General features: G+C 42.3%; 1 protein-coding gene across 1 annotated transcript; it reads right to left on the bottom strand.

Annotated features, from left to right (window-relative positions):
• Positions 1–1,374: 1,374 nt before the first annotated feature.
• Positions 1,375–10,330, bottom strand: NUP43 (nucleoporin 43). The gene is made up of 8 exons (XM_086482391.1): positions 10,196–10,330; positions 9,685–9,807; positions 9,328–9,405; positions 8,240–8,417; positions 5,089–5,224; positions 4,047–4,198; positions 2,986–3,108; positions 1,375–1,724 (listed from the first exon to the last, which is right to left on the bottom strand). Exons 1-8 carry the CDS (start codon positions 10,313–10,315, stop codon positions 1,510–1,512), a joined length of 1,125 nt encoding a protein of 374 aa, XP_086338517.1. The 5' UTR covers positions 10,316–10,330; the 3' UTR covers positions 1,375–1,509.
• Between the last annotated feature and the right edge of the window lie 863 nt (positions 10,331–11,193).

The raw sequence follows: 11,193 nt of genomic DNA on the forward strand, positions 1-11,193 counted from the left end.
TGGCCTGGGCAGGCCTGCTCGGGGGAGCGGGGGGACACCACAAAACCCAGAGACACACACACGCCCCGCCGCTGCCAGGTCCTGGGCACTGCTGCTTTTCTCCGTGGCAGGACCGAGCTCGATGGATAAATAGGGATTTTTTTAATAGGGAAAAAGTTTTGCCGAGCCTCCACGGCCCAGTCACTGCCCGACCGAAGGACTCGTTACGGACCAACGCGCGTAAATCGCCAGGAAAGGAAACCCATCAGTTACCCCCAGAGACGCCTCCATCGCCGCCGTTTCCTTCCAGGCAGCGTTGCATTTCTGACAACTCGGGAAGCAAAATTTAAGACGCCTTAACGAGCCCCTTGGCAACTCCATCCATTCCTGTACGGAGGGAGGACAGCCCGGTCCCAGCGCACCATCCACCTCCTCCAGCCCATCACACAAGAAATTCGGTTCAGGTAAGGTATTCTTATCACAACAGATCAAGGCGGCTGTTCTTGCCGATGGGGAAGTAAAGTATGCTCTAAAGCCGTTTTGATGGAAAATGCCAGGTAAAATCTTGTAACTTAATCTGCTGCTGCCCAAATCCTGAGGGATTTCCCTCCATCCTTCAGATTGTATCCCCAGGATCAGTCCAAATAACTTTTGGTTATTTACCTTCCTGTAAAGATAACTAAATCTGTTTGAACTAATATAGTAAGTCAGACCAGAATTCTTGTGCAAATCGTTTTATTAAAAAAAGCAAGGGTTCTCTGCAACAAAAGGTAGGTACAACACTAATCATAAAATTAACTTTTCAAGGACTAATTTTGATTGTGACAAAGGCTATGTCTCAAGTTCAGAAAGTCTTATTCTCAAACCTGAAAACACAGCCAACACATCTGTTAATTATGACCTCTTAACTATAAAAACCCCACTCTTCTGTTGAGTTACCAGCACATTATCAAGTTTTAACATGCAGCATCCACGATGAATCTGTAAATAATCCAAAATGTTACTAAAATGCTAAGATTCCTATAGAACCTTTCACATTTCATAGCTTTAAGAGTTTTCCTTTCCAGTTCTCATGAACTAACATAAAAAATTGTTTCTCTAAATATATGAAAAACCCCATCTCAGGTGACATAAAAAGAATTTCAAAGAACCCCATAGTTTGGTCTTAGAATTAATACCTGAAAAATATCTTTACAGGGAAAAAAATAAAAATTAGTAATTTACCTTTTCTTCACTTTGTATGCATGTGTGTATTATGGACATCAATTAACATGAAAATACCTTGCCCTAGTGACTATCTTCCTGCTTACCAAAACCAAACAGGCACCAGGGAAGTTACCCATCTTGGACATCAGTAACAGTGACAGCTGTCAGAATCTGAGGTACCTTAAATTTCTTCTGCAGCACCAGGACCGAGCTGTAGGCATCTCCCACATGCTGATAACAGACTAATGAGTATCATTAAGAATGAACCTGGCATTTCCCAGTAGTTCAAGGTGTTCAGTACTTCAAAGGGATACTGGAGTCGTTTCATGCAAAAAGTTGTCTGTTCACATAAATAGCCTCTGCATCAGTACCATATACTAGGCATGGTCCCAAAATATCTAAACTATTCACAGACAAAGTCTGATTTGGAATTAAGTTGGTGATTTCCATGCGGTCTTTGGTAGGATCGTTGCTTAGCCAGGCACTTACTACAGACTGGTTAATGGTATTGTGGGAAAAATAGGTAGTACTTCTTCCTCCTAAAAGAAGGAGAGGGAAAAGAGGAAGAGAGGGAAACAAGTTCCAATTGAATTTATATTATTCTCAGAATTTGGAGAAACATAGTAGCTATGGGACAGACATAATGGGAATATCATTTTACATTTAAGTCAGTTTTCAGATTAGTTAACAGATGTCATCTCTTTGGTTAATGGAGGGGAAAAACACTTGAAAAAAATCAAGTACTTGAAGTGATTACAGAAACTGCTAGCAGCTCTGCCCTCAGTTAAGACAAATAGGTCAGAACAGCTATGAACTCATGTCGCTGAACAAGTGTAACTATCTACAAGTTTTTCTAAACTGAGACTAAAGCAAGGACAGACCTATAAACAAAAGTCTGTATAAACAGTGTCTTGCTATATCTGGGGCATCAGCTTTGCTTTAACAACACTTATTCCTTACCGTCCCTTCTCACTACTTACTCAGCAGTAAGTGACATACCTAGATTTGACTTTAGTTTTTTTCCACACATTTTACATTCAGACTGAAGTCTCACAGTTTGAGAACTATCATTCAGCATAAAGTTAGCACCACTTCAGCCAGTTGTTAAAGGGTTTATATTCAATATACCTGAAAACATGCAGAGTGCAACTCAAATCTGTTATCTTATTGTTTCCCTACATAGAACTGAGCTTTGAATGGCAACTTTGAGGCCAAAGGGAGCAGATGACATCTGAAAGTTTCCCCACTGTTTACAGACTGAAGTGGCAAGACATTAAGCAGTCTTTGTGACTAGGATGTGAAAATAAATGCTTATATTAAGTCAGTATCAGATCTTTAGTTAAAATCCTGCCATGATATTAGGGGATCCAGTTTCATTCATTGGAAATTCCAACTATGACCTTGAATAGTAAATTTGTAATTCCACTATCCTATTAACATATCAATTATTTTGGTGTTATAAAGTTTTGTGTATCTCCCTCAGACTCAGACAGTAACGTATCATTTAGGCTGCCTTCATTTCTTTTCTATAGACAGATGATTAAATGAACATGATCTATCTTTGAAATACTAGAGGTGGCACAGAGTACAGCAGATAAAAACAAACAAACAGCAACAGACCACAAACAACTCACACAACTGTTAGCCTTATGGGCACTTCAGGAAAACTACTAAGAAAAGAAACCAGCTTTTAGTTTTCCATATTAGGATTGTGTTATTAATTGGGCCACGTGAGAACATTGACTTTAATTATGTTGCCAACTGACCAATTCAGTGCAAGTTGACTTCAAACATCCTTACCTTGATGAAGGAAAGACGGTTTTTCAGATACATCTGTGGAAGTATCCCAGTGCCAAAGAGATCCATCTTCAGAACATGTAAATAAGTGCTCGGGGTTGGATGGATGGAAGTGAACTTCCCACACTGGAAGTACCAAACCAAAATCAAACAAAACAACTTCAGAATAAGTATCAAGTACTTCACTCAGTGCACTCTGCCTATATGATGTGGACATGCACCTAAAAAGAACCCAGGTCCCCGCCGAAACCTTCCATTCTCAAGTGTGTGTGGGAAGGAGACCCAAAACCCCATCCTTAGTTATTTACTGCAGTTTCCCCTCTCTTGGGAGAGAAAGGAAAAAAGAAAAGACAGACTCTATTTTGTTGCCTTTTCAGTACTGTGAAAATGGTTAAAGTCTAAAATCTTATCTGAATTTCAACATTCTGAATAATTTATCATGTCGTCTTCCCTACTAATAAGTTTAAATTCGCACACAGCATGTATTTGTTCCCAGCCCACATGTTATTATTTTGTGTCTAAATACCATAACTGTGGAAAAGATAAATAAGTCAGTAAAACTTAACATCAAGAAATATTTTTACTCCTTAAATATAATTGTGGCATCAAAGTCAAGAAACTTTCAAGACTAAGTGAATTGCTATATTGTTGATATAGTTACCAGGAAAGTGAGCTGTTGTAGCATTGTGGAGGTACCAAATGGATCTGTTCTATCTTCAGTTTGTTAGTAGCCATTCTTGCTTTACTATACCTGCATCCCACAGCATCAATTTCTATGACTATATACCTACCCTCCTAGAAAACACAGCCATTCTGGTTAAGTGCATCTAATGACTCACTGAAGAGCTACTTACCAAGTCTAGTCTTAGTTTAGATAGTTGGCTTTTAGATAAGAACAGCCTTGCATACAGAGAAGGAAGAAACTGAAGCCAATTGGATGAAAACACATTAAGTAGCAACTACGCGATTGTTTTCTAGCACAGCTACAACAGCTAATTTTTTTACAGAAATAAGAAACTTTTCTAAAATGCCACCTTCTTCTCCCCCCTCCATTTGATACTTACTTTCCGCTTCATGAGCATTTAGCAGGGACACTGGCATAGTACCCTGCCGGATGTCCCATATACTCAGCATCCCATCCTGGCCCCCTGTGGCCACAATATGCTGCTGGTTGGGATGCCTGTCCACACAGTGCAGTGGAACTCTGTCACCTGTCCTGCAAAGGAGAAGGAAAAAAACACACCAACCCAAACATGAATTCTTTATTCAGCTTCTGTTTTCTCCTTCTTAATCTCTAGAAGCACTGACGAACAACGTAACAGTATCAACTGCTGCTTCGATTCCTGTAGCATCTGGTCACTACAGGCTGAAGCCGCATGACATCTACTGGGAATTAGAGGTATGGCAAGAACAGGAAGCTACAACTGGATGAGCATCAGGTTCTCTGCCCTATGGTATACAGGCATCTACACAACCTGACAGCTTCACAGGAGTGAGAAAACCTTGCATATAGATAATACTCTAAGTATACCTACAGTAATAAGGAGGTTACTCTGAAATTCATGTTATAATGACAGTTTCAACATATACTAAGAGTTACAAAGGGAGACTGGGCACTAAGAAAACCAGGTACCTAAACCACAGCCTATTAACAGCAATAGGAATTATTCCACAGACAACAAGAGGATTTGAATCTAGCTCGGTTTGTTTTCTCACAATACCTTAAAAGACACAAAGTTATCATTCAAATACATTTCAAATGCCAGAAACTTTATATTAGGCCTGCGGAGAAAAACAGATGTAAAGTATATTTAATTGGGGAAAGAGAAAGAGTTTTAGGTTGAGGGTTGGTGGTGGTTTGGTTTTTTTCCTTAAAAAAGAACAAGTGTACAGGTGCAATAGCCACAACAGTAATTCAGCCATTAAGCAGAGTCTGCTTTTGATTATTTAAATACCAAAGTAGTTAAAAACCTTTTCAAAAACATTAGTCATTTATCATCCCATCCCCAAGAAGCTATCAGGAAAGATTTAAATCAGATTATATAAAGTAGCATGTGCTTCTCAGTAAACATGTAAAAAAAAAAAAAAAGAAAAAGAAGGTCTTACAAAGAAAATATTTGAGATGGCTCATTTCTTTGCTGTCTGAGGTCCCATATTTTTAACTGTCCAATTGAATTTACTGTCAAGATCTCAGTTGTGCGAAGGAAAGTCACTGCATGGAGCGTACTGCTGTCTGCATTATCTGCAAGAGAGGGGAGGAAAGCATTCAGGTAAACTTATGGAATGCTAGTCTCCATTTAATTACAAAAAATAACTCTCTTTAGAGAACAGAACACAGCTGCCTAAACATGGTTACAACCTCTCTGCATTTTCAGGGGCAGAGACAGACCAGTGTCATGTGAATTTTAAGTCTTGCAAGGGTGCCCTCTGAAAAAGGAGCCCTTGCTTCCTATATCAAACACTACTGAGACAAATCTCTAAGAAGCTACATTTAATTAGCTGTGGTGCTTACAGGGCTACTTGTTGATCCCAAAGATTTCTTTCTATAGTTCCTAAGAGGAGGAATCAATTTAGCCAAGTCCATGGTTTTCAGGCAAGTTTTCTTTAGATGCTCTGCATCTTCTGACAGGAGGCAAGCTATGGAGCTTTCCGTAATGCAGTCCTTTTGAACACAAGGAACAGTAACTCTGGCTGAGAACATTAAGCAGCTGTATGTAGAAACACTTCACCACCTTTCTTTAGGCCTTTTCCAAGACCTGTCAATGTGATATCCACCCCTGTCCCTAAAGCCAAGCCAGAATTATGCTGTGCTACTGTTAATTAAATGGCAAAGCTCTTTCTTCAGGTCCTTTTCTCCAGTGCTTCTTTTGGTCACAATAATTTACAATGTCAAACATGTCACAGCATTGAGGTGAAACTTTTGAGGCTTTAGGAGAGACATAGACATTTTCTTATATTTTCATTCTGTTATTATATATCAACTTTTCATCTTGATTATGATGAGGTAACATCATTAAGTCTACTTTCACCTGAAGTATTTTAAAGTCCTTTCTGTAAGACCGTACTGAAATTATAGGCGAATTTTGCTGCATAAGATGGAACCCTTTTCTGATATTGAGATGGATGAGTTACACTGATGCCTGGTTACAGATATCTGTATGAGCTTTCTTTTCTGCCTACTATTTAAATGAAAGCAGAAGGGGATAAAAAAACCCACCAAAACACCTTTAAAAAGAAATGTTAAGTTACTGAACACTGAAGTTCTGAAGGATTTAAAGTTTTGTGACAGAATAACTGTAAGTGATTTAGCAATGATGTTATCTTTATGGCTCCAGAAGATTTTTACATCATCTCTTAACTTTGGAGATTTTTTTTTCCCCTACCACAGTGGACTATAAACATGTCAACTTTATATTATACTCTCAAGTCCATTAAACAGTAACAAAAATAGCAAATAATTCTTGAGGTACAAGAGTTCTGTTTTCATGTTAAAACATGTTGAGGGTTCACCTCAGCACCTGGGAAACATCAAGATATCACTGAATTGGGAACCAGTACAAAGGATTGCTTGCACTATGGAACTCCCTCCCGAAGGTCTTGAAAGCATCTTCCAAGATGTTCTCTCCTCCCTCTCCAACTTTTACTGTAAAACAATCTCTATTTAATGAGTGTGCTAGTCCCTTCCACATAACTCCAGGTAAGCTTCACTTACCAGGTCATAGGTATGACTGACTTATTTATGGACCATTCCTATTTTAACATTTCCCTTTCCATTTCCAAAAGGAAATTTCTCAATTAATTCACATATTTCTTAAATGTTTATGTGCCAGCAAATCTCAGTGCAAAGTCCTACTGCAGCATAACACTGGCTGATACTACCACTACAAAGCAAGCATTTTTACATAGTACTTTTGATTTGCAAATAAGTGAGCACCGAGAAAACTAACAACTTGCATCCTGCACATTATTAAATCTGTATGTAAGCGTCTGAGCAATTGCCCAGAGAAGAATATAGGGGGGTTTTGTGGACATCTGCTTCCTGTGAGTCAGCAAAACATCCTACCCTATTATTAACAAACTTGTACCAGAGCACTCTGTTAGTATCTGTACATAAGTAAAAATTTAAAATAAAATAATCCTTTTAAACTAGTTAATGTTCTTGCACCTCAAAGGCAAAGTTACTGTGTTTTGTGTGCATGTGCTAATAAGATCTGCCTCATGCGCCGCTACGTTTTTTGGTTTTGGGTTTGTGGGTTTTTTTTTGTTTTGTTTGTTTGTTTTTTTAATAAAAAAGCATAGAAAGGTTTCCTACAGGAATTCTCAAGGAGCTTCAGTAAAGGGCTGTATGCAATTAATAGGATTTATCTGGTGTGTGTACATACAGCCATGCACACACAAGTACCCGCTCTAGAAATCCCAGAGCACTTCCTTCCTTAATTGGCTTATCACGGTGTGAATTCCTTCATCTGTTGGAGGAAAGATTTTGCTTGAGGAGAAACACAGATGCTGTGTCCAGCGAGTTTCAGGGAGAAAGTCCTGGTTTAACAATGTGACTATCAAACATGGCGTTACTGTCCTTTAAATTATTTCTGCTTCTAAGTTTTATTTCCAACAGATGAAACAAAATAGAGACGAGCATGATAGAAGAGTTGGGAGTAACCAAGTTTTGACACCTTTCACAAACATCTTCCTCTATCACATAATCTGTTACTCTAGGAAATATGGAGCTTTTTCACTACTGGAGAAATGTGAGCCACGATATCTGGCAGAACAGGGTACAAACAGTGGCTTCTGATTCTTGGTGTTCCTTTAGACACAGAGAAATAGATAGTTTTGTATACGAACACCATGAGGATTAACCTTAGTACAAACAGCAAACTGAAATAACTATTTCACTGACCTCCAGTTGTGAGGAACTTGGGACACAGGACTTCTTCAAACTTAACCATATTTCATGCATACTGTTATAGCATTTAACAATTCTAGGTGAATCAGAAGCCTACAGAAAATATAGGCTTGAAACTTCTCCACCAGTTAAAACACTGACTTGCAAATATCTGAATGAATATAGAAACACATCTGAAATATGCTTCAAGTATGTGAAGTCTGGAGGAATACAGGCATAACTCGGAGCAAACACAGTCAACTTGGAATATTTAATTCAATTCTCAACTGATGATTTTTTGGTTGTTGTTATTTAGGAAGCTAAAACCCAAACAAACCACTTCAAACTAATTTGAGCAGTTATTTTACATACCTATAGTTCTTACTGCATCCTTTTGGTCAGCTCTGAAGAGATTTATTCTACCATCTTCTCCAACAGTGACAATTTCTGGCTTGTTGCAGATGACTCCGGTACACGCTGCTCCACCACAAGACGTGTCTTGATCCACATGATAATGGGCTTTCTCCCACCGCTGGTTGGCAGATAAAGTCTAAGGAGTAACCAGACATGAAATTCTGCTGTTAAATAATGATCCTGATAGACCAAAGCTTCCAGAATACTCACGAAACCAGAAACAAACTCCAGGAAAGCCACACTACCTCACAGGAATGAGAATCTCCTGTACAAATAAGAATCAGGAGATCTAAATTTTCCTCACACAACCCTTCAATGAAACACTGGTTATTTCTTCTCTGAACCCCCTTTTTCACAGGAGCTAGAAATCAGAAAGAACACAATCTATTTATGAACTGTGAAATGTCTTTTGCGAGACTTATCCCTTTCAGGCTTTCCAAGGGAAAAGAGCTGCAGCCTTTATGAAATATGCGGTCAGATTTAGATTTTGATTGCAAGGAATTTAGTTTATTTTAGGTACCACATCAAACTATTAATAGATGTTGGTCTTTATCGTGTCATTGTGAATATATAAAAGTCATTACGCATTTATTTTCAGTGATTTATAATCAAAGTGAAAGACAACGGAGTTTATCTGTCTTCCCTCACATGACACTTGTGAGAAGAAATTCAACATGAGTCATTTAGTTCAAGAACGCAAAAACTCTAATAAAGCAGGTACAAGCCCATTAATACGCCCTCCCCCCAAACAATCTAAACTCTTCAAAGCGTGTTTTCAGTGAATGCACCGTTTGGTTACAGATATATATATACTAGCAGACACCCAAGTCTATCTGGCTCTGGAATCTAATTTATGTGGTGTGTATGCAAAATGCTTTTTTATTTCCTTGTATGTATAAAGCCAAAGCTTTTTCTAACAGACTTCGAAAAATTGATTCTGGTGTGCAGATGTTTCTTGCTCTAGTAGTTTTGAGAGATCTTATGCTAAGATCAAAGTGACCTGTATTATGCAGAATAGCAGCTTACATCCAGTACAAGTTACTTACCTGGTTATTTTGATGATGACGGAATACAGTTACAGTTCCTGTTGATGAGGCAACCACGATTCTCTCTTGATCCAAAAACTAAAGGGAGATAATAAACATGCTATTAGTTGATGTCAATACCAAGATGATAATTTTGATTTTAGAGTAACCCAAATTACTGGTAGATAAAGGGTAAAAAAAAACAACAACAAAACCAAACCAAACAAATCCACAAACTGATACTGCTCGGTTTTGCCCATCTCCTTCCTAAGATTTTTTTTTTGTGAATCTCAGCATTCTGACAGCTCACTATCCCTTAATTTCTCCTAAGTAACAAGCCCTTAAAAAACACGGATTTGTTCAGCACGGCTACTCTACCTGCATGTCCATAACGTCCCCATTGTGCCTGATGTCACACAGCAGTTGAGGTTCTCCTTGATATTCACCACTGAGGCCCGCATTTCCAAGATCTCCAACAGACCAAATGGAGAGCCTGTTATCCTGTACGGAAATGACACCACCAGTTTGACCCGAAAATGCTTTTGAAAGTTTATCTAACACGTCACGGCCTCCTCGCTACAGCCAGGGAAGGCAGCAGCTGCAGGCCGCACCGCTCCTCGGGAGGCCGCCGCCGGCCGGAGGGAACCCGCTCGCCCGGCGGGACAACCCCGCCGAGCAGCGGGGTGGCCCCGGGCTCCCTTCGGGGTGCGGGCACGGCGCCGCCAAGGTGACGCCGGGGCGAGCAGCGCTCACGGCAGGCTCCGGCCCCGCTCGCCCGCCGCCGCGGCGGAAACTCAGGGGGCCGCGGGGGCAGGGGGCGCCGCCGCCGGTCCCACGCCCCGGCGGGAAGGACGCGCCGCGCCTCGGGGCCCGCCCGCCCGCCCGCTACCTCGTTGTCCCAGGAGCCGGTGGCGAAGAGGTCGGGGGGCTGGAGCGCGGCGGGGGGCAGCGGCCGCCAGCGCGTCTTGCTGATCTTCTGCGACACGAACTTGGCGCACACGTCCTCCATGGCCGCCCCCGCCGCGAGCCGGCTCCCGCCCGCCCCGCCGCGCGCCTCCTGATTGGCTGCGGCGCGACGGCGAGCGCGGAGGGACAGGCTTGGGGCGCGGCGGCGGGCGCGCCCGGGCGGGCAGGGGCCGGGGCTAGCGCTAGCCATGGCGGGCGAGCGGGGAGCCGGCCCCCTCGGCCCCGCCGTATGTAGCAGCCGCACGGCGCCAGCTGCCGACGTTTACCGAGATGGACAGGCCGGGGCGGGCCGCGCCCACCAGCTCCGGCCGATCGCTAACGGGCAGCCGATGGAAGCGGGGGCAGGGGCTGCATCCCAGCCCTGTGGTAACGGCGCGGCGCCCTGCAGGGGCCGGGGGGTCGGCAGGGGGGGTGCCCTGCCCTGCCCTGCCCTGCCCTGCCCTGCCGCGCTCCGGTCCTGCGGGCTCGGGCCTCGCCAGCACAGCCAGCCGGGCGCTATTTGCAGACTCGGGTCCGGGAGAGGAAGGACCACAGAGACGAACGCGCCCGCGTTGTGACCCGCCTGCTCGGCGAGGCCGCTCCCGCCAGAACGCTGCGCCTGTGTGTCGTCGTACCAAGGTCACCGACTTTGATTTTCGCAAAATGAATGACTTTTACACCAACTAATCGTCTCTGGTCTAGATTTGCTTTTAAATACCTGCGAGTGATACTCTTCTCCCTCTGTCAGGTTCCCACCTGTCAGAATTACAACAACAATTCTTTTGTCCCAAACAGCGTGTTAAATCAAGCAGGAGCACGCACATACTTCTTCTATCGTATTTCGCTTGAGACCCAAACAACTGCGCAATGAAAAGTTCAGAGGTTGGTTGTAAAACGAGCTGAAGGCTGACATAGCTGCGTTGTCATTTCAGAGGATGGGAC

This window comes from Leptosomus discolor, chromosome 2 (genome assembly GCF_034619465.1).
Source record: "Leptosomus discolor isolate bLepDis1 chromosome 2, bLepDis1.hap2, whole genome shotgun sequence".
NCBI lineage: Eukaryota > Metazoa > Chordata > Aves > Leptosomiformes > Leptosomidae > Leptosomus > Leptosomus discolor.

Excerpts from the sequence above, each read along its gene's own strand:
- NUP43 (XM_086482391.1), bottom strand. The coding sequence starts at position 10,315 with ATGGAGGACGTGTGCGCCAAGTTCGTGTCGCAGAAGATCAGCAAGACG. Across the intron at positions 4,199-5,088 it reads CCATCTCAAATATTTTCTTT|GACAGGTGACAGAGTTCCAC; the intron begins GTAAGACCTTCT and ends TCTCCTTTGCAG. Across the intron at positions 1,725-2,985 it reads ACCGTCTTTCCTTCATCAAG|GAGGAAGAAGTACTACCTAT; the intron begins GTAAGGATGTTT and ends TCCTTCTTTTAG.